This window comes from Quercus robur, chromosome 12 (assembly GCF_932294415.1).
Source record: "Quercus robur chromosome 12, dhQueRobu3.1, whole genome shotgun sequence".
NCBI classification, from domain to species: Eukaryota; Viridiplantae; Streptophyta; class Magnoliopsida; order Fagales; family Fagaceae; genus Quercus; species Quercus robur.
The window spans coordinates 21,672,575-21,695,882 of NC_065545.1; the positions used below are offsets into that span (position 1 = coordinate 21,672,575).

Below are 23,308 nucleotides of genomic sequence, written 5' to 3' on the forward strand. Positions count from 1 at the left end.
CTCTCTGAAACGGACTCAGTCACTCTCTCAAATCGTTTCCCCAATTATTCTAAGTTAGAGATTTGGGTGGGGTGATTTCTTTGTTTTGATTCAGGGAAGGGGACTTTTTGTTTCTCAAAAAAAAAAAAAAAAAAGATTTAGTGAATGGGAACGACAACTTTGATCCCTTAATTTTTTTTTTTTTTTTTTTTTTTTCAGATTTTTCTTATTTTATTTTAATTCCGAGTTTAAAAAAAAAAAAAAGAAAAAAAAAAGAGCAAAACGGCGTTGTTTCAAGCATATCTAATGGCAACACTGACTGAGTTGTAACGGAACCTTGAATTAACAAAAATTAAAAGTTAGAAGACTGAATTGACAAAATTAAAAGTTAGAGAATTGAAATAAAAAACAATGAAAGTTAGAGGATCAATTTTACATTTTTACCTAAATTTTATTCCTACTTCGAAAGGTCAAAAAATAGTACCAAAATGGCACCTGTCTTGTCTGTCTATAAAAACATAAAACAAAAAACCCAAACCCAAACCCAAAAGCAGAATAGTCTTTCCCTCCAAAACCCCTCACCTTCTTCACAACCAGACCCATTAACCTTTTTAAATCCAAGCTGTTAACTAAAACCCAAAAGCAGAATACAGAAGAAAAAAAAAAAGCTTCTCTGTAATGGAACAGCTTCACCGACTCTACAATACCCATGTAAAGCTTTTGGCTTTTGACCTCTTCTCTCTCACCCAAACCCCTTCTCTTTCTCCCTCAGACCCCATTTCCTTTTCTCGCAGAGGCACCTTTTTTTTCCGTGCCGAGACCGTCGGCACCATCACCTCCCGGGAACTCAAACCCAACAAATTCCTCAAATTCACTGTTGATGATGGCACCGGCTGCATTGTCTGCGTCCTCTGGCTCAACCACCTTGTGTCGCCTTACTTCTCCCGCTGCAGCCCGCCAAGTGTTCGACTAATTGCCCAAATGGCGAGTCATTTCGCGGCAGAGGTTAGGCTTGGGGTAGTGGCAAGAGTACGTGGGAGGATCACGAGTTACCGTGGCGCGGTGCAAATCACGGTGTCGGATGTGGTGGTGGAGAGGGACCCCAATGTGGAGACATTGCATTGGTTGGAATGTATGAGTTTGGCAAGCAAGTGTTATGATGTTAGGCCCTCTTAGAAGGTAGTGGTTATTCATTTCAATGTTTTTTTTGAATTTGGTGAAATGGGTTTTATTTTTTAATTTGATTTTTACATGAAAAGTTTGAGTTACATGTGTAGTTTGTTCAAAGAATTAGTTCTTAAAATTTTCTATTTGGGTTTCATTTTTAAGCCTGGTTTACGAGTCTTATTGAACCTATTGATAATTATTTACCATTCCAACTTTTAGAATGTTTTTGGGTTTTAAGTATAATTCTATAGAATCTAACTAGGAATTATGATCATTGGTATGAATCTCTATCTTGGGCAGTGCTAACATGAATTTCAACTTATAGTTGAAATTCTTTATTATATTTGCATTATTGTCTCTGCGTCTCTTAGAGGTGGTATCCACATTAGCACTTCGGCAGGTCCCTACCAAGATGATGTTGAGACTTTTGAGAAATCTGGAGATGTGTTTCTATTTTTTTGATAAATAAATTTAATGTGTTTATCTTGAGAAACTTTGAGTAATATTTAAAAGATACAGATGGCCAACTTGTCCAACATGCCTAGAGAGAGAGAGAGAGAGAGAGCAAAAGAAGATGGAGAAGAGAGATGATGGTTTTACTCTAAACACGAACCAATAGAGTGAAAGAAACTTCCATTATAAAATAATAATTATTTTATGCATCGAATATATATTAAGACTCTCTATTGTTTACGCGAGTCCATCATTTGTTTGAATGTTTTGGTTTGGGGGAGGGGAAGGTTAGAGCAATATACACGATGCAAGTTGCAATGATATTTTACAGTGAATTGGAAGAAGAAAGGCATATTTTAGTACTATAATTAGTAGATGATGCGCAAAAAAATATTTTTGTTTAACATGATATTTTACAGTAAATTGGAATTTTCACTTTCCAATCTATGCAAAATGGCTGTGTTTTAAAATGTCCCATTTAAGGAAAAACTCCATTGTCATGATGTGTAGTTGAAGGGACTGTCCACAGATCAGATTGGGCGGATTGAGATTGAAAATTTTAACCAAATTGCCTTCGGCGGGTTGGAGTGGACTGGACCGGTTAGCAGATCAAGAGTTTTTTATTATTTATTTTTTTTCATATTCCTATTTAAAGCATTCAGCACCAAAAAAGAAAATAAAAGAAGAAGCAATAAGAATTAATCACGTGTAAAGCCTTTTCTGTAAAATGTGAAGCGGCCTTTAATTGTCTCTTTCATGTGTAACTAAAATGTGAAGCAATTGTAGGAAAATATGGATGGCAAATTCAGCCAAATTGTTATCGAAATCGAAAGATAAGTAAGCACCTATTTCCTATCTCTCTCACACACCAAAAAAAAAAAAAAAAAACCAATCCTTGTGTTGTAATTTTTTTTTTATTTTTAGAAATAGTTTCAACCTATAACTTACTCATGTTATTAGTTTATTTTTTTAATAAACCAATAACATGAGTAAGCTCTTCATATACACTAAAATCATGAATGTCCTCAACACGTAATCATGTAATGGAATTTCAATTTTAATAAATTAATATGCTATTCATTTGAGTACTAAGTACTAACATTAGAATCAAGTCATTGATTCCTGCATTTGTATTGTATATGCATAGCAATGTGATGATTTTATTTTTCCTCTCTCAATTTCATGTTTTAGCTTACATATTTCAGATCACATTACTTTTGGCTCAAAGAATGTGTGTGTGTGTGTGTTTTGGGGGGGGGGGGGGGGGGTGGGGTTGGTGTGGGGGTGGTGGTGGGAAGAGCAACATCTAAAAAATGATGAATGAATGTCTCCAAAGTCCAAAACGGTTCGTATAGTTAATTAAACTTTCTGTTTGGCTCAAAGAATTAAAAGAGATGAAGTACTGATGACACATTAAGATGTTCTTTCTATTTTGGCTCTAAGATTCAAATATGCAAGCTCTATGAGGAAACTGCCTCATCCTCTAACAGCTTGTACAAGGCCCTCCTTCCCAAAACAAGCAGAAACCGTTTTTTTATTGGAGATAGAGCAAGCCTTTCCACCATCTGCATTAAAGAGATTATGTTTTGCTCTCTTCAAGTCAGAGCAGTACCTATGGCGGTAGAGCAGGAGCAGATCTATTGGAAAGAGTCCTGTATATGGCTTTAATGGTATTTGGAGTTGTTCTGCAACAACCTCCCACAAGGGAAGCCCCAATCTCACACCATCTGTTTACATACGAGACAAAATCTTCATCTGAAACACCAGTATTTTGCTGCAATGAAAAAACAAGGTCTAAGGCAGTGTGGGTGTGATAGTATACAAGAATAAGGTCAAGAATGTATTTATAAGCTTTCATTGAATTTGGTTTGAAAAACATAAAAACAACCAGGAAGCAGATCATGATGTGATCAATCATTGATATGCTTTTATTCATTAGGATAAAAAAGTAAATTGCTGTGCTAATCTAGTGAATTTGGATTTTGCCTTCATTACAATACAAAATTAAATAAGTGAGAATAGAAGTTTTTCCGATAAAGTAGTGAACAGGAATTTGAAATTGATATTTGAAAGTTTCCTGCCATTTGGAAAGAACACAAAGTTGCATCAACCACAGGCACAGCCTAGATTTCTGAAAATTGGTAAAGAGTAAATACAACTCTAACCCTCTTCTCAATTAAGATTATATTTTGCTGAGAAAGATTTTCACACTCAAAACTTCATTAAAAAACAAGAGTTGTAAATATAGATGTAATATTTGTACAAGTGCAGCGAAAGAAAGTGAACGTACCACCCATTGTTTTTGCTCAGCATCATATCTTTCACCACTATTTGGATATATAACTATTGGTTTTTTTGATACCTGAAGGAAAATAATAAGGTTTAAAAATCCACTAGGCAGAGTGACTTGTAGGAATGCAATCATGTAGAGATAAAAGATTCAATTGGAAATTAAATAAAGTACGTATATATGTCATATGATTCTTCACAAACAAGAAGTTAATTATCCAGAACATGGAAGAATGAGGGTACACTTGCATACATTTTATATATTGTTTAATGAGAATTTAATATGTGACAAGGTAATCTTCAATTTTAAATCTTTCTAAATTAAGCCTAGTTTTCTTTGCAGAAACTCTATAACAAGGGAAGAAAAAAAAAGATAAATGGACTGAAAATTAGCAAAATTGGAATGCAAGTGTAACACATATGGACCCAGTAGTGATTTGTTTTTTTCATCAGAAAAAGTAAGTAATTCATTGAAAGATAAAGAATGAGAGCTGCAGTATACAGGAAGTATTAGTATACTACATTACAGATCAGAAAAAAAATAAATAAATAAAAGTCAGCAGACTGTGATACTATCTATCAAGGACAATAAATCTATCCTAGTATGTGATTTGTTATGGTAGTAATCTATTATATGTTGGCCTCACAGGTCCAAATTAACAGCCCATATAATTAAATGATGTTTTTGCCAACTCAAATGATTACGTTAACCTCCATCTCTACAGAGAGTCAATAAACCAATAATGGTATAATCTAACTTATCAAATGAATAAATAAATAATGGTATAATCTAGAAGAACTAAATTGTTTTATGCAAGATTTTATATTAAAAGAAAGAGCAAAAAGGTCAATAGGTGAAATGGCTCTTTTGAACAGAAAAAAGTTAGTCTCATGCTCAGCTAAAAAATAAATAAATAGAGACAAATAAAATCCAAAGCAAAATAAGAAAATCAACAAAATGAACAGCACCATAAAGATGATACCTTCTTAATAGATAATATTAGTTCATGAATTAATCGAGGAGGGGTACAGTTGATTCCCACTAAAACAACTTTCTTGCATGATTCAGCAATTGATGCACATTCAAGAATGGAATCGCCACTAACCACATTAACACCATTTTTAGAATTGAAACAAAACCATGCTGGAATCTTTATGTCTTCTTCCTCCAAAATCTCTGCATAAGCCTGCATGAGCACTGAGGTTTCAGAACAAAAGCAAGAAGTGAAACACCATAGTTACGCCTAAATCCATTGTTCTCAATAAAGAACAGTCTGGGGGGGGGGGGGGGGGGGGGGGGGGCCGCGTTGGGGGTGGGGGGGAAGAGATCTTCGATAGCTATTAAGAATTAATCCTTCTCTACCACCACAAGCTTTGAGCGTCCATCGAGAATTTGACTGATGACCCAACCCAAACATTGGGCACATCAGTTTGAGATATCAGTGGGTCATGACAAGTATCAGTAGTATGAAGCCAACAATAAAATAGTATAGGCTTTTATTAAATATCTGCTATGAAGAGATTATAATGTTACTGAAAACCAACAAGAATAGGCAAATACCTGAGCTTCTAATTTATTAGGAATTGTCTCAAATGCAATTAGGTCAGGACTTGATTCTGCTAGGACTTGAACCCTTCTCAGATGAAAATCTTTCAAAGTTTCTAGTGTAATTGCATCACCATAGTCCCCACTGTTAAGAGTACATAAGAAGAAAAAAAGACATGATCATTGAATTGTCAATTTGGACAACAATTCTGAACTCACAGAAAGAACAAGTCTGCCAAACTTCAATATAGAAGCATGTGAGGCAAGAATAACGAAAAGGGTACAATGTTATGCCAATAATACACATAAAGGAGGTTGTTAAAGTTTAACCAGGGACTGCTAGATATAGGAAATATCAAAGCCAAAGAAAATTGCAGCTCATGCAATTACTTTAAGCAGCACTTGTTGACTCACCTGTACTCAGAACCATCAGCCAAATAAGCCCCATAACTCCCCACAGATGCCGCAACTAAGATTGGGCGACGTTGGAGAATTCTTCCAACTCCAGTGTCATTAGATGAACATTCAGCACATCTGTTATAATAATTATCTCGTGCCTCAATGGCAATTTCAACACTTCTTCTAAGCAAGTTTTCACCCTCTTCTCTAGAAAAGCCTTTAGCCTGAAAGCCCTGAATTGTGGCCTGTGCACATATGGATAAACTTGAAATTCATTTTGGGTAAAGAAAAGTAATAGTGAGATTATCATTATTTAATGGAACCTACCTGATAAGATGCTGTTATTATAACATCTGCACCAGCTTCTAGGTAATCAAGGTGTACCTGCACCATCAAGAAACTCGAACGAATTATGCAAATAAATGAAAAGAGAAATTTTAAACATAAATCAATTTCCACTTAGGATATATGTTCTAAAGTGACCCCTTCCCTTATATCATACTTTATATAATTTCAAGCCAACAAAAAGCTGAGATCATAGTACTTTGTCCAATTGTGAAATTTTGAAACCAACATTTAATGTAAAGTATTTTTCATCTGAAGAAACATCTCCAAATTAACCCTTTACTCAAAAAATGTTATTCATTAAATGTTTTAATTACTTTAAAATTTTTAACTGATCATTTTTCACCTTATAACAATGGGTAGATTGGTCTGATTAGTTGATCAAGTGCAATAAATAAGAAAAGAAAAAAAATCTATTATATGAGTTTTAACTTTCAAATATTTTTACACCCTCCTAAAATTTTCATCAAAACAGATATTTCATAAAACATTTACGCAAACTTTATCAGATGGTGGATTTGCATCACAGAGTAAGATTCAATACTTACATGGAAAGCTGATATTGGTTTGTACAAGTCACAAGACTGACTTAAGACTTAAGAGAGAAAAGACAAGCACAGTTCTTGAAACTGATTTTCTACGTGGTCCTATCATATGTTTAATGCTACATCCATAGCAATGAAAGTCTGCTACAAACAAACCTAAAAAGCTAACTGATTCAACAAACAGAATCTCTAAGTGTCAGAGCCGTGGCCATTTAACGGTCCAAGTTCATAATTAACAGTCCATATCCATAAGTTCCGATGTTCCTTTCCTTTCACCACAAATTTTACAAACCATGTCCACATTGTATCCCAAAACGTCACACATACTGCAAAACCTAAGAACAAATTAAGGAGAAAATTAACTATTTTTCAATTTGAATTTGTTATATGTCTCTCTTGGATTACATTACATTCAACGCAAATTGAGATAAGAACAAATACGAATACAGAAGCCAATAGGTACGGAGAGAGAGAGGACCTGGCGAATGAGATGAGGAGAAGAGAGGAGGCATTTGGCGCTCCAGAGTGGATCGTTGAGGTCGGCACCGTGTCGCTCCAGCTCCGTCGCCAAGCCACCGTCCACCACCGCCGCCGCTCTTCCCTCACTTTCTACAAACTCCCTCATCAAATCCCACTGCGACTGTGACGACGACGACGACGACGACGTCGTTTCGATGCTGAGTCCCATCACTTTATATATCTATCTTGCTCGCTCGCTCGCTCGCTCGAGTCTGATTCAGTTTCAGTTTCAGCTTACTTTGAAGTTGTTAATTTTTTTTTGAGAATGAAAAATAAATAAATAACAACTTTGAAGTTGTTATGAAAGTTTTTTTTTTTTTTTTTTTTGTTTAGGGGGAAGTTGTTATGAAGGTTGGTTTGGTTTAAATACGCATACACGCAAGAGCTTTATATAATCATAATCTTAATCCTTTTTATAACCACTAAAGGTTCGTTTGGTACACTAAATGAGAATTACAACAGGAATTATAATCTTTATTACTAGTAATAAAGTGTGTTGTAATGTAATAACTAAACATATTCATTAGTTTGGTTGTGAGTTATAACATTAAAATGAAATTTAACATTTATTTTAGGAAATATCTTACTCATACAATTATATCTCCTTAAAAATTATTATTTTTAAATTTAAGAGTGATATGTGTTATTTTTTATGATTTTTTATTTTTATAATTGTTAGATGTATATGAAAAGTTTGTTTATTTTGAAATATATTAAGTTTTGAAATTATTGCACTTACTAAGGAATAACTAATACAACCTTTTAAAGAGGAATAGTTATTTCTCATTTTGAAGAATAGCTATTCATAAAGAATGACTATTCCTTGTAATAAAAACATAATCAAACTAAAGAATAACTAAACCATAGGAATAACTATTACATTATAGCACCTATTACAGTCTACCAAACATGCTCTAACACTCTATTTAAGTAATACCCAAAAATAAAAATTGAAAGTGATTTTTTTTTTTAATAAACTAATTGAAATTTTGACATATCCTTGTGAATGGTGAAAAAAAAAAATTGTTACTTCTGCATTTCCATCACTCACACACACGTCACTTAAATGAATTGTGAAAAAAATGGTGTAATATATATTGATATCAGTTTAGATCCTAACAACAATTAAAATAAGTAAGATATTAAGAGAATTTGCTTTGATGGTGTCAAATCATTTATAGAAAGGATAAGATTTAGTTTTAAGGAAATTTAGAAGAGTACTTGGTGTGGCTTACAAAAAGTTTCTTTCCAAACTAGTTTAGAAATAAACTTTTTAAACTTCTCATATATTTCATTTTTGTATGTGAATTTTAAAAATCTAATCGTTGAATTTCATATTCCTTATGTTCTTAACATCCATCTCAAATTTCACTCAAATTAAATGTTATTTACTATTCGATCAATAAACTTATTTTTTTCACACAAGTTCAAATTACAAAAACTTAAAGTTTTTACATTTGTTTGATGACATAGTAATTGATCTTTGATTTTCTTGAAATTTTGCAAATATTGAAGATATAATAAGAATATACAATCCAACAGTTAAATTTTCAAAACTCACACTCAATATAAAGATATATGAGAAGTTCATAGGGTTTTTCTCTAAATTAGTTTAGAGAAAAATTTTGTTTCGTGGCCCTATACTCTTCTATCATGTCCCCATCATGCATACACATTTGTCCCATGTAACTTTTGTCATGATCACTCTCGTGTTTTATCTAAATTTTTAATCATAATCAACCTGTTGGAGCATTTTAATATTAATTAATTAAAATAGATTTATATTACAACATAATTGTAAAGATGTGGGAGTTAATATGGAAGATGAGGAGTTTGTAAAAATGTTTAATCCCACATTGAAAATGAGAGAGACTATGTTATTCTTTTTAATTGTGGTGATTAATGGGCTAATATCTATTGATTTAAATATTGGACTAGATACGTGCGCAAGGGAGAGGTGAAGGGAGGGGGTCCAAACTAACAGTCCATTAAAAAGAGCGGGTGTCGCGCCTCAGTTCAAATAGTGTTGTGTAATTTTTCTCTTCAAATTAATAATATTTAGAACTATTATTCAGTTTCTCTTTATGTTATTTCCATTAGTATTGTGTTTGCACCTACAATTTTAAAGTCGCCTACATCCTTACTGACAAGAATCCTTCAAAGGTTTCTATTGATGAGATGAGTGAGGAAGAATTTTGTCCCCATCAAGAAAAAATAGATATATATATATATATATATATATAAAAGATGAATACAATTGTTGCACTGATCTTTTGAATTGTCTTGCCGATCATTTCTATGATTATTACGATACAATTTATAATTCTACCAAGAAAATATGGAAAGTTTTACAAAGCAAGTATGATACTGAGGAGGCTAGTACAAAGAAGTATGCTATCAATAGATTTTTTCGTTACCAAATGATGGGTGGGAAATTGGTTGTGGATCAAGCACAAGACTTCCAAATGATCGTAGCAGAATTGAGATCCGAAAGTATAAAGATTGGAGATAATCTAGTGGTAGCTAGCATAGTTGATAAACTACCACAATCTTGGAGGAAGTTCAAAAAGACTTTGCGGCACAAACAAAAGGAGACATCCTTGGAGACTTTGATCACACGCATCCATGTGGAGGAGGAGGCTAGAGGACAAGATGCACTCATGACACAAGAGAGCAATGGTAATTTAAACACAAAGGTAAACCTTACTTCAGCCAATAATAATATGCCAAAAAATCATTTTCCTAGAAATGGTCAATTAAAGCCTAAAAAGAGAGTTTTAAAAAATAATAATAAACCTTAAGGAAGGGGAAACCCGAACAAAAATAAATAAAAAAAGAATCAAAGACCCCCTTCAAAAGATCCATTTAATAGATCTTGTTTTGTCTATGGTAAGAGTGAGAATATTGCTCGATTTTGCAAATTTCAGAATCATGAATCTGTTCCGCAGGCTAACATAGTCGAGGAGCCTTTAATAGCTATGATTACAAACATCAATTTGGTACAATATGTTGAAGGGTGGTGGGCAAATTTTGGTGCTAATAGGCACATATGCTATGACAAAGATTGTTTCAAGGTGTACACTCCTTGTGAAGAAGAAAAAACTGTTATGCTTGGTGACTCTAGCAAAACCAAGGTTCTTAGGAGTGGTGAGGTCGATTTGAAATTCACTCCTAAACGTGTGCTAACATTGAAAGATGTGCTTTACACTCTGTCCATGAGGAAGAATTTGATGTCAAGCTTTTTGCTTAACAAGGCTAGCTTCAAGCAGACTATAGAATCTGATAATTATGTAATCACTAAAACGGGATTATTTGTGGGCAAAGGTTATGCTTGTGATGGAATGTTTAAATTAAATGTTGAGAATAATAAAGTATCTACCAGTTCAGTTTATATGCTTTCTTCTGTTAATTTTTAGCATGCTCGTTTGTGTCATATAAATAGTAAATATGTGGGAATCATGAGTAGTTTAGGATTAATTCCAAGACTGTCAAAAGATTTTGAAAAATGTGAAACTTGTAGTCAAGCTAAGATTACAAAAATGCCTCATAAAAGTGTTGTAAGAAATACCGAATTGCTTGAGTTAATTCACTCTGATTTATGTGAATTTATGGAAACTTGAACTCATGGAAGAAATAGATATAATCACTTTTATTGATGATTTCTCAAAATATACAACTGTTTATTTGTTGAAAAATAAAAGTGATGCATTTGAAATTTTTCAAGATTTTTAAAAAGAAATTGAAAATCAATTCAGTAAAAAAAATAAAAAGAATAAGAAGTGATAGAGGTCGTGAGTATGAATCAAGTACATTCAACTTATTTGTTTAGTCTTTGGAAATTATCTATGAAACTACTGCACCACATTCACCTGCTTCTAATGGTGTGGTTGAAAGAAAAAATAGAACTCTAATTGAGTTAACAAATTGCCATGTTAATTGAATCTAGTGCACCTTTACATTTTTGGGGTGAAGCTATTTTAACTGCATGTCATGTTTTGAATAGGGTGCCACATAAAAAGTCACATACCACACCTTTTGAGATGTAAAAAGGACATAAACCAAATTTGAGATATTTGAGAGTATGGGGTTGTTTTGTTTATGTAAGGCTTACTGACCTTAAAATACCTAAATTTGGTATAACAGCTACAATCTGTACTTTTCTTGGTTATGCAATTAATAGTGCAACCTATAGATTTTTTGATCTTGAATCCAAAATAATTTTTGAATGTAGTGATGCAATTTTTCATGAAGAAAATTCTCCTTTTAAATTGAAAAATAGTGAGGGGGAAGAAAATATTTTGTCACAACCTAATTCTTCTACTTCTCACTTACAAAATAAATAAATAAATTGAAATAGAACCTAGAAGAAGTAAAAGAGCTAGAGTTGAAAAGGATTTTAGTCTTGATTATTATGTTTTTAACATTGAGGAAAATCCTCAAAATTTAAAAGAAGTTTTGATATCACCTGATGCTAAAGGGTTGTAAATGATGAGATGAAATCTCTAATTTCTAATAGAACTTGGAAATTAGTAGATCTTCCACCGAGTTGTAAGACCATAGGTTGTAAATGGGTCCTTAGAAAAAATTTAAAAATGTATGGATCAATAGATAAGTTTAAAGCTAGACTTGTTGCAAAAGGCTTTAAACAAAAAGCTGATCTTGATTTCTTTGATACAATTTCTCCGGTAACAAGAATTATATCTATTAGATTGTTAATTGCTATTGCTACAATTTTTGATTTGAAAATTCATCAAATGGATGTAAAAACTGCTTTTCTAAATGGGAACCTAGAGGAAGAGATTTATATGGATCAACCTGAAAGCTTTATAGAGCCTGGACAAGAAAGCAAGGTATGTAAGCTAACTAAATCTCTATATGGCTTAAAACGGGCACCAAAATAGTGGCATGAAAGGTTTGATTCCTGCATGACTAAGAATGGTTATAAATCAAATGAATGTAATAAGTCTATTTATTCTAAATCATGAAATAATTTACATGTTATTATTAGTTTTTATGTGGATGATATGTTGATTTTTGGCTCAAATATACATGTTATAAATGAGACAAAAAATATGCTTAAAAACCATTTTGATATGAAAGATCTTGGTGAGGCAAATTTTATTTTGGGCATGAAAATTATAAAAACATGTTATGGAATATTTCTTAATCAATCACATTATGTTGAGAAAATTTTGAGAAAATATTAATTTTCATGATCACAAAAGTGTAGCTACTCCTTTTGATTCTAGTGTTCATTTATTTCCTGTGAATAATGATAATGAGATTTTTAATCAAAAGGATTCTGCTAGCATCATTGGTAGTTTGTGTTATGCTATTGATTTTACTAGACCTGACATTGCATATGCAATAGGAGTGCTTAGCAAATTTACTAGCAAGCCTAGTAGAGATCATTGGCTAGCTATTGAGCAAGTCATGGGATATTTAATTGATACCAAAAGCTATGGCTTATTTTATAAAAAGTACCCCATTGTGATTGAAGCTTTTAGTGATGCCAATTGGAATACTTTGTCAGGTAATTCTCTCTCTACCACTGGTTATATTTTTTCCTTAGGTAGTGGTGCTATTTGTTGGAAATCCAAAAAGCAAACAATAATTGTTAATTCAACAATGGAAGCTAAATTAATAGCGTTAACTTTAGCTAGTGAAAAGGCATATTGGCTTAAAGATTTGTTGTATGAAATTCCATTTTAGGAAAAGCCAATTCCACATATATTATTCATTGTGATAGCATTGTTGCAATTGGTTAAGTTAAAAACCGTTATTACAACGGTAAATCCAGATTTATAAGAAGAAAGCACGATACTATGTGATCTTATTTAAGTAGCAGCATCATAAATGTGGATTATATTAAATCTAACGATAATCTTGCAAATCCATTTACCAAGGTCTTGGTAAAAGATAGGGTCTGGAATACATCAAGAGGGATGAGACTAAAATTCATAGAATCATGAGCCATGTATGGGGATACCCAACCCAAGGACCAAAGATCCTGAGAATTGGATTCAATGCAAAAAATGAACCATACGATAGTTGTAAAAAATGCACTATTTATTTTTTTAATTATTTATTTTGTAAATAATTTTTTAATTGTTCATCACTATAATATAAGTGTATTTATCCAGTAATGTGGAGATGTTGAGTAAAAAAACTCGTTATAAAATTTGTAGCTCATATCAGTGGGGTGTCAAAATTACAAGAGCACCCTTGACAAAATTTCACCTATGTGAGAGTGGGGGTGGGGCCGCTCCCTATGAGATTTGGACTTAATCTCAAATACACTCATGAAATTGAGATCAGCAAACGGCCGTAAAGTGCTAGATATAAAAGTTCATATCAACACCTAAGTTGTTATGTGTAAGCAGTGACGCTTAATTTCCCCAAATCGTCACTACTTAGTTCAAGTCGGAGACCACTACGATTCTAGAGTTGAGATCGCTATTTTACAAAGTGAAGGTTCAATGTGCACACGTTCATGATGCATAGTGACCCGTCTTTGCCTAGTCATCTCTCTTTAACTAAAATAATTTTAATATTAAAATGAGTGGGGGATTGTTGGAGCATTTTAATATTAATTAATTAAAATGAATTTATATTGCAACATAATTGTAAAGATGTGGGAGTTGGAGAAATGGTTTAATCCCACATTAAAAATGAGAGAGACTACGTTATTCTTTTTAATTGTGGTGATTAATGGGCCAATATGTATTGATTCAAATATTGGGCTAGATACATGCGCAAGAGAGAGGTGCTTATACACTAAAAAATAGAGAGGTTCTTGGCAAGGAAGGTTGTTCTTGAATCTCCTTAAAGAGAGCAAGTGTCGCCTCAGTCCAAATAGTGTTGTGTAATTTTTCTCTTCAAATTAATAATATTCAAAAGTATTATTCAGTTTCCCTTTGTGTTATTTCCATTATTATTGAGTTTGAACCTACACAACCTCTCACAAAGAAAGAGAGAGGTAATTACTAATTAGTAACACATTTCCATGATCTGCCTATCTATAATTGGGGCTGATTATAAGGCCACCATCTCACTTTTTTCAAATTGGACTTTGTGATAAGCACAATTCTTTTGTGCAACACAAGTAGATTCCCACTCACAACATAGAACATGTTCATCCCCATAATATGCCAAACACGAAATGGGCAGAGAGAATAGTCTTTCATGGTTATTCGTAAGAATCATAACCCCCTCAAATTGCAATCTTGAACACTGTAGATTCGATATTCATGTTCTAGTAGAAATGTGCAATTACATGACATGATGGGTCATAAACTCACGATCTCACCCTCTACCTTATTTTTATAAAAAGAGTTCTTACAATAGTTTAACAATGAAATTAAATTCACAAATACTCCTAAATTTACTTCATGAAGCTTAAAGGCAATGTTTAAATTACAGACCAAACCCAAATAAAGTATGTCCATAATAAGCCCAATCCAACTCATTACCAAAGGTTATGCCGCATTGCCAAAGAGTTGCATCTCTTGACATAATATCCTTTGATTATCTATAAGCTTCTCTCTTGCTTTTCTCACCAAATTCATTTGAACATTTAGCTTATGGATGTCGTGTTTTATTCTTGTAACAAACTCCAACATAATAGTCTCAATAATATTCATTTCGTGAGAGGCATTATAGAACACTTATATAGATCCTGCATATTGTAAGATTAATCATAGAGAAGGTATGCGTAGAAACAAATGGTTTTTTTTATTTTGTTCATCGTTTCTGCTTTTTAACAGATAGATTATTTTATTTCTTGGGATTTGCTTAGTTATGTAACAAATACAAAGTTGCAGGAAGCCACAAACCATGCTACTAATATTATGCAACAAAAGTGATTACAGTTATAAATTGTTGCCCCACCAATCTCTATACAGTGAAATTGTGTAAGATCTCATAGGAACCACAAATTCTAAAATGTCAATTGTATTTCTTTTTATCCACCACAGAAAATTGTGAACTACTTATTTTAAGACCATTTGCAAGTCAAGCAAACTAGTTCTGCAAGACTAACTTCATTTGCACTTGTAATATGATACTATTATGGGCCACGAGCTGTGCTGAAACAGAAACAACCATTAACCTGGTCATCAGGAATCATGCCACCACCCTTGCTAGTGTCTAATGCTTCTAACATTCTCACCACCTCATCCATGTCTGGACGTTTCTCTGGGTGTGCATCCCAACATTTTCGCATGATGCTCGCCAATGAACTTGGACAACATCTTGGGATTTCTGGGCGTAAGTTCTGTCAAAAACAATTTCAAACACATTTCATCAACATAGCATCACTTTTTATGGTAGGCAAGTGTGTGCATTTGCCAACACCTTTTTTTCTTTTAACTTTTTAGCTTATTTGCTTATACACAGCTTTTTAAAAATCTTGTTTTTTTGTAAACAAACTTTCAGCAAAAAGTCAGATTCTATGACCTAGAGCACCCAGATAAAACACCCAAAGATACAAGCCATCTAGGGATCAGGGCTGAATATATTCCAACCTTAAACACGGCCCCTAGGCCAAAAGCACGCATGGAATGATAGACATTTGCTACATGGTGCAATGAATAAGGTACCATTTTGTATAAGGAAAAAACATGTATACGGTTTTCCAATATTTGGAGATAAGCGAATTGTAAGTCGAAGGAAAATAAACTAGTCAAAATTTCTTAAGGCCAACTATTGACCTTTCACAGGTTTGGAAGTAAACTAAGCAGTACCTAAGATTGCAGAAAATTTTTGGTGATCAAAATGATTCAAAGACCCCAGACAAAGGCCATTTAAGCTAGAACATAGATATTAAGCACATAATTTATATCACTAGGCACTAGAGTAAAAAGATTTGAATTTTATAAATCAATGAAGTTTTCTTTTTAAATAAAATAAAATAAAAGGCAATGCCAAAGGATGTTTCCAAGTAGACTAGTTGATAATTGCAGCGTTGAATTTCTGTACTTTATATACATATGTATAGTGACACTTGCTGAAGAACCTAATCCTGTAATGTTGTTATAAACAAAAAACGAACCTGCCGCACAACTGCAGATGAAACTTCAGCAAAACTAAGATTAGGATAAGGCATGTCACAGCAATAGATCTCCCACAAGCATATTCCAAAACTGTAGACATCGCATTTTCTATTGTAGGGCTTACCATCAAGGACCTGCAAAAATTATCTTCTTAAAGTTGTCTCTAGCTTTAAGCAAAGGGAAATTATAGCCAGAAATAGGGAGTATAACAACTTGCTTCAAATCCTTAGTAACTCATTTTTGCTTCTAAGGGACTCAAAATGAAACACACCACTAAAAAGATTTTGTGGAATTGAACATTATATGGTTATGATACTCCCAATTGTAGACATGACTGAATTCTGTAAAAAAGGAGTGGGTACCTCTGGGGCCATGTACCCAAGGGTACCAGTTTCTCCAGTCATGTCCTTTGGGTTTTGGGCTTCAACACGAGCAACCCCAAAATCAGCAATTTTCAAAGTTCTCTGAGAATCTAGCAGCATATTTTCCGTTTTGACATCACGATGTACAATCTTTTTTGAGTGAAGATAACTCAACCTGCAAGGTTGGATTAAAGAATACATAGTCATGATCCAATAATTTAAATCCAACAGCATACTGTAATATAACTCCAGCCTAATATAATTAATATACTTACCCTCTAGAGAGATCCAAAGCAATTTGAATGACAACCTTAAAGGCAAGTTTCTTTCTCACATTCCTAATTAAAAACTTCTTTAAAGTCCCACCCGGAAGGTACTCAACAACAACACAACATGCCCTGGATGGAAGAGGATTATGACCTTCACCTGATTCATTCTTCAAGGGGAATTTGAGATTCGAAGTTCCCATTGAAGCTCCAATAAACTGTTGAAAAGATTATTTGAATTTAAAACTTAACATAAATAAACTATTGAAGTTAATACAACTTAACTCAATTGGGCCTCAGTTCTATTGTTATCACTTGACAAAAAGATAAAAGTTTTTCTCTTGTTATCAAATATAACCAGTCAAATGATTATTTTTTAAACTCTTTGTGTGCATGTGCACGCATGTGTGAACTGATGCATGGCATCATAGTATTCATCAAAGATGCATAAATTCTACCTTTGTAACATTTGGATGGTCAAGCTTATGCCAAACAGCAACTTCCTGCCGAAACGATGCCCTAAGAGCAGCAGTTTCAGCAGCTGTGGCAGTACCATCCTCTCCCCAGTCCAATAGCTTCACTATAAATATTAAGAATAACAGTGGACGGTCAGTCCTTTCAAAAATTTTATCTATATACAGAAATGAGATAATTTAATGCTATTGAACTGTTCAGCAATGTTTCAGGGGTTATTTCATAGAACTGAAAGCACACTGATTTTTACAATTATTAAGGCTGATAGTTGACACATCATCATACTTACAAAGCACTCACAGAAATGTACATATTTATGTATATATGGAAACACGCATAAATGTATTGCTTTCTGATATAATATAGTAAACCTCATAGTCCAAATTCAGAAGAAAAATACTACATCAACTGAATATTTAGCACAAAACACGTCAATGAGCTCTGGCTCAACTGTCACCTCCTGCACTACATGCAGTTAAAAGAAATGGAGCAATCAAGTCCTCAGTTTGACTGATGCTTAATGAATTGAAGCTGATATAATGACACTATTACATAAATTTAATCATTTAACATTATTCTATTAGGTATCAGAATACTATTTGATTATCAAGTTTCTAGCACAGTATCTGTCATCCATTGGAAGCAAATGTTGACAGACACCCAGCACTTTCTATGGGAGTCCCAACAAAAATAAATCACATGAATCTTTGGACTAAGCATCTAGTTTGCACCTTGGGAGCAGGAATGGAGATAATCTAGGAAATGAAGTGGACAGACAGCCAAAAACCTAATACAGCTATACAAGGTTACAGCTAATGATAACATAAAAATACTAACTTAAAAGACTGTTACCTTCTATATGACATCCAATTTTAAGAACTGTAACCAAAATGTTACTAAGTATTAACATAATGGAAATTTGTTTAAAATGTTCCAAGAGACATTACATCATACAAGCATCTTAAATTTTGGGGAAATATCATAGAAAACAGTTTTCTCTAAAGTTTTAATCAGATTTTAGTTGTTAACAGAAACAGGATTCTGCAAAGGCAATCACTGAGAATAAATTTAGCAGATTTTTCGAAGATAAAAAAGTCAAATCTGAACCAAGATTGAAACTTTAAAACTCCCAAGAAAGGAATGTCTCTATGGTTTCAAAGGAAAACATTTTCTACAAACAGTAAAATTTCAACAAATAACACTAAGTTACAGACAAATACAGCAGGCCACTTCTCTATATAAAAATTGGTATGTTAGACACTTGAGAACATGGCACCTACATTGAATACTTAGATATTTTACAAATTTTCTTCTCATTAACTTAACATATATGCAGAACTTAATAGTGTATTGCATATGTTTATTGTTTTACAATCTATTGTTCTTCAGAATATATTAGTGCACACTTGAAATTGCACAAAATACCTACCCAATCCCCTAAGCAAAGGTTTCTTATAAAACCATAAAAGATATGATATACAACATACTGTCGAAGGTATGTTGGGCTTGGCCTTCAAGGGATATTCAAAAGCTTCAAGATGCAGCCTCTAAATACAAATTGAGGAAGGATCATGCCTCAAAATGAGTGGCTCTCACACATGATGAAAGCCACACCTTGTAAAACTCATCATATATCACATGTGTGCTGCTTATTCTGGCCCAAACTAAGGATTGTCAGCACAAGAATTTGATTGAAATAATTAATTTATACACACAGCTGGTGGGTTTTGAACCCATGAGCCATGGCCACACCCCCACCTTATTCTTAGAGGGGGAGGAGGTGAGTTAAAAGCACAGAATCAGAAATTGAATTCCACGATTCAGGATTTGAAGGTCTGAAAAATCGTTTAGCACTGTGCCTAGCAATATACTTCACAAGGTACTTTTTTATATTTTTTGATAGGTAACACAAGTTACTTTTTCTTCACTCCAGTTTAACTAATAGTTTGAATTCATTATAAAGCATGCACCCAATTTTTAAACAATGGAACACTAAGAATAAGATAGCCAAAAACATAAATCTAACAAAGTAAGTATATCATTAAGAGAGATATATGATTTACTTGTTGATAAGTTATACTCACACTCAGTGGTTCTTGAACCCATGGCCTCACCCTTCATCTCATTATTATGGGAGAAGGAAGTGCCTGTTGAGCGATACCTCATTGGCAGGATATATGATGAATTCTTAAACAAGGAAAGCAGAATGACTGATCAAATTACCTGCAACATCTTGGCCATCATAGACACCTCGGTATACTGTCCCATAAGTCCCATGAGCTATAACATTTCTTAGATCCAATTTAGCCAATTCAATCTCCCACTCTTCCTTGTGAGTCTTCACCTCCCTGTCTTTTGACCAAACCCGGCTCAAGTGCTTTTCCAGCTGAATATCCAAGCTTTTGAAGTCAATCATATCAGCCCTGAAAAACATATCCTTGCTACTAATACTTCCCACATCATTCACTTTTGAGCTCAAGGCCTCCTCTTTGGAATTAGACACTTTCAAATCAATGTCTACTCCATGATTTTTAGACTTGTCAGCTGCCATGGCAGCTCCAAATCCCTCACCATTGCTCAAATCCATTTTAAATCAGAAATTTCAGAAAATGCAAAAAACAAAGGAAACCCAAAAATACTCAACAAGTTTTTTCTTCAAAAACAGGACTAATTGTAGTAAAAAAAAAATGGACTGTATTTCATAGATAACATTTATTTGCTTTCCAGTTCAAACCAAAACTAACAAATTTTTTTTGAAATAATCGAAATGGGCAATGAAAAAACTCAAAAAAGTTAAACTTTTTCTTACTCAGTTGTCAATAATAGATTTCAAAATCAAAATTTTCAAAAAAAAAAGAAAAAGAAAATTTGAATCCAACCCCACAAAACTAGGAGCTCAAAACCCTGAGTTTATCATAAATATCCAAATTTGGCAATTCTCTGGAAGAACCAAAAAACCCAATGCGACAAATACAGAAAAATAACTAGTATAATATTAAAAATGAATTAAAACACTAATTAAAAAAAACTCACCCCCACAGAAAAGAAAAAGAAAGAGGGACAAAAACCCAAAAACAAAAAGGTAGTGGGGGTGATGAATAGGTGGATTCGAAAGGAAAGTAAAGAGCTTTGTGGACAAGATTTGAGGAATGAAAGAGGAAGGAAACAAAAAAAAAACAAAAAAGTACAGAACAAGAAGGAAATAAATAGAAAGAAAAGGGAAATCTAAAGTGAAGCAAATTTGAGAGAGAAGAAAAGAGAGGCGCGGAGTTGTGGCCTAGATTAGCTGCGTGACTGTTTCAAAATCAAACATATATTCTATGTAATTGTTGTACTTGGATACGCTGTTATTTAACGGATTTACCGGTCATTTGAGTTGCTCTTCTATTCTTTTCTTTTCTTTTCTTTTTTTCATAATTTCTGCAATTGAATTGACGTAATTGCGCTTTCTCTTTTTGTCAGGATTCTACCTAAACTTAAGTATTAATTTAGGTTCATTAATTGTATCCAAAGATATAGCTGTATTGAATATAATTGTCGTTTGAAAAAATAATATTGTTTATATTACCATGTATTTGACTTTAATTAGAAAACATAATGCACTACACTTAAGGAACTATATTTTAGTTTTGCAATTTTTAATAGTTCAAACCAACAATTAACTAAATTAAGATTAGGTCAGTATGACACTGGTAAAAAAAACCTAGAGAATGACCTTTTTTTTCTTTTTCTTTTTTTTCTTTTTTTGAGAATCTATAGAATGACCTGAATAACAAATAATATTGTTTTGTTTTAGGCAATGATAATAATAAGAGGAGAGTAACCAAGGTGTAAAGAGAAATGCTAAGTATACAAATATTTTTACCAATTCTTACATAATTGTAAATATGACAAGTTATGATTAGAACCGTCATATTAATTCAGCACCAATCACAACATATCAACTTTATGAAAAAGATTATAGAAAAAATTTAAGTAATGCTAGGATTGCTACAAATTTTAGTATATAAGTCTACAAACGGATATGTCACTAATTGTGGGTACCTGAGGACCAAGGATGAAGTTGAAGGGTCGCAGCATTGGCCCGAGAACCGAGGATGAAGTTGAAAGGTCGCAACATTGACGTGGAAATGCCGCAAGCCACGGGCTCAAGGAAGGAAGCCACCTGAGGAGGAGAAGAAATGAATCATGGTACTCTGTGGTATTCTAAGTGGGAGCTAGGATCTGAAGGGAGCGGAAGTCAGTGGGCAGTAGGGAAGCTTCTGGCTTGGTACAGCCTGTTGCATCCGCATTAAATGGTAGACAACAGCTTTATCAATCGCATTAATGAGGAAGTGACCTGAATAGTGTAAGCCACAACTAAGTAGACTCCTTCCGCCATCTTCTTCAAATGTGAAAGGTAACAAGAGTAAAAAAATGAGGGAGGTTAGGTAGAAATAGATGGTGGAGATGTGATGGAGGTAAAGGTATATAAGAAAAGGGAAGAGCATTGGAAAAGAAAAGGGAAAAAGATAAAAGAAATCAGAAGGAAGAACATTGAGAAAAGAGAGTGAACAGTATTACTTTTGATGCAGACTTAGTCTCCTCAGGAGAACTTGTGGAGAGCTAGATAGCCATTTGTTCCTTAATATAAACCTTATTTTTCCTAATTGTTGTCCTCAGGTAAAGCCCTTTGTTGTTTTTCGTTCCCTCCTCTTACAAATTCTATTGATTTGGGCCAGGGTTGAAAGGCATGACCCACTACTCTAGGTGGGCCTAGACTACTTATTTTTCTGGTCTGTACACTAATCATAAACAATAATTCAATATATATTTTAGAGTTAAGTTCAAGATATACCTATTGTAACAGTTTAAAGTTTAAACAATGTTACACTATTCAATATCTTTTTCATTGCACAAGAATTTTGACAAAGTCTACTGTTGAATAAAATTTTCTTCATAAACTCAATTCTTGCAAAATTTTAAGATGATTAGACATCTAAACTATATCATCTATGACATGTTCGATTGACATGAAATTTGGCATAATTTTTATTTTATTTTTTTGATAATGTGATAGTTGGGAGAAGGGGATTTAATCCCTAGACCACTAGATATCATTATTGAAAATATTATAAAATATCAATTGAGTTATAAGGTATTTGGCAAACTAACATACATATTAAGAACATAAAGAATACGTAATCTATTATAGGATTTTTCAAGATATTAATTTAGTATAATAAAAAGTTATTAGCTTTTGTAATATTGTTTAAATGACCTTTTATTTTGATTCCAAAAGGAAATGACGTTCTATTTAGGGTGTGTTTGTTTTGGCTTCAAACCACTTTCAGAAATGCTTTTCCATAAAAGTGGGTGTTTGGTTGTTACTGAAAATGTTTTCAATATTGACTGTAAAATAAGGGCAACGGGGTGTAAAATATTTTCCGTTGTTATTTTCACTTCAAACCATTTCTGGAGACGCGCAAAGAGAGAAAGAGGGAGAGAAAGAAGGACTCATAGACGCGCAAACAGAGAGAGAGAGAGAGATCGCGCCGTCAAACCCACGATCACGCTGGTCAGATCGCTGTCCTCATCCCCTCCATGCGACGGTGAGTGCTCTGTTCATCCAAGCACCACAGAGATCGCACACCAGCACCCCAGCACCGGCGAGATCGATCCACATCCAAGAGCTCTGATCCCTCCTCCATGAGCTCCAATCCACATCCATGAGCTCCGATCCACATGAACCACCCATGCCCAATCTCTCTCTTTCTCGATCTACCTCTCCCTTTCCCTCACTTATCGATCACTCTCTCTTCCTCCTTCTCTCTGTTTGACCGAGATTTTGGTGTTAACAAATGTTTTGTTCTGATTTTTGTTTGGTTTTGTTTTGATTTTTGTTTGTTTTAAGTTTATATATTGAAATTTT

The 23,308-nt window shown here is 33.5% G+C and overlaps 3 protein-coding genes across 5 annotated transcripts; 1 reads left to right on the forward strand and 2 right to left on the reverse strand.

Annotated features, from left to right (window-relative positions):
- Positions 1 to 511: 511 nt before the first annotated feature.
- LOC126710027 (CST complex subunit STN1) lies at positions 512 to 1,503 on the forward strand. The gene has a single exon (XM_050410409.1). The coding sequence runs from the start codon at positions 658 to 660 to the stop codon at positions 1,153 to 1,155; it is 498 nt and encodes a 165-aa protein (XP_050266366.1). The 5' UTR covers positions 512 to 657; the 3' UTR covers positions 1,156 to 1,503.
- Positions 1,504 to 2,906: 1,403 nt separating this feature from the next.
- Positions 2,907 to 7,572, reverse strand: LOC126709449 (selenocysteine methyltransferase-like). 3 transcript variants are annotated; one of them, XM_050409698.1, is made up of 7 exons: positions 7,202 to 7,572; positions 6,161 to 6,217; positions 5,849 to 6,078; positions 5,450 to 5,579; positions 4,995 to 5,075; positions 3,890 to 3,961; positions 2,907 to 3,373 (listed from the first exon to the last, which is right to left on the reverse strand). In XM_050409698.1, exons 1-7 carry the CDS (start codon positions 7,409 to 7,411, stop codon positions 3,212 to 3,214), a joined length of 942 nt encoding a protein of 313 aa, XP_050265655.1. In that variant the 5' UTR covers positions 7,412 to 7,572; the 3' UTR covers positions 2,907 to 3,211. The 3 variants fall into 3 exon arrangements, with proteins under 3 accessions (XP_050265655.1, XP_050265654.1, XP_050265653.1); XM_050409697.1 differs by having other exon boundaries at positions 2,907 to 3,393; positions 4,872 to 5,075; XM_050409696.1 differs by having other exon boundaries at positions 4,872 to 5,075; positions 7,202 to 7,570.
- Positions 7,573 to 15,059: 7,487 nt separating this feature from the next.
- On the reverse strand, positions 15,060 to 20,724 carry LOC126709044 (serine/threonine-protein kinase STY13-like). The gene is made up of 6 exons (XM_050409121.1): positions 19,621 to 20,724; positions 17,382 to 17,503; positions 16,933 to 17,141; positions 16,658 to 16,832; positions 16,295 to 16,429; positions 15,060 to 15,517 (listed from the first exon to the last, which is right to left on the reverse strand). The coding sequence occupies exons 1-6, from the start codon at positions 19,982 to 19,984 to the stop codon at positions 15,311 to 15,313; spliced, it is 1,212 nt and encodes a 403-aa protein (XP_050265078.1). The 5' UTR covers positions 19,985 to 20,724; the 3' UTR covers positions 15,060 to 15,310.
- Between the last annotated feature and the right edge of the window lie 2,584 nt (positions 20,725 to 23,308).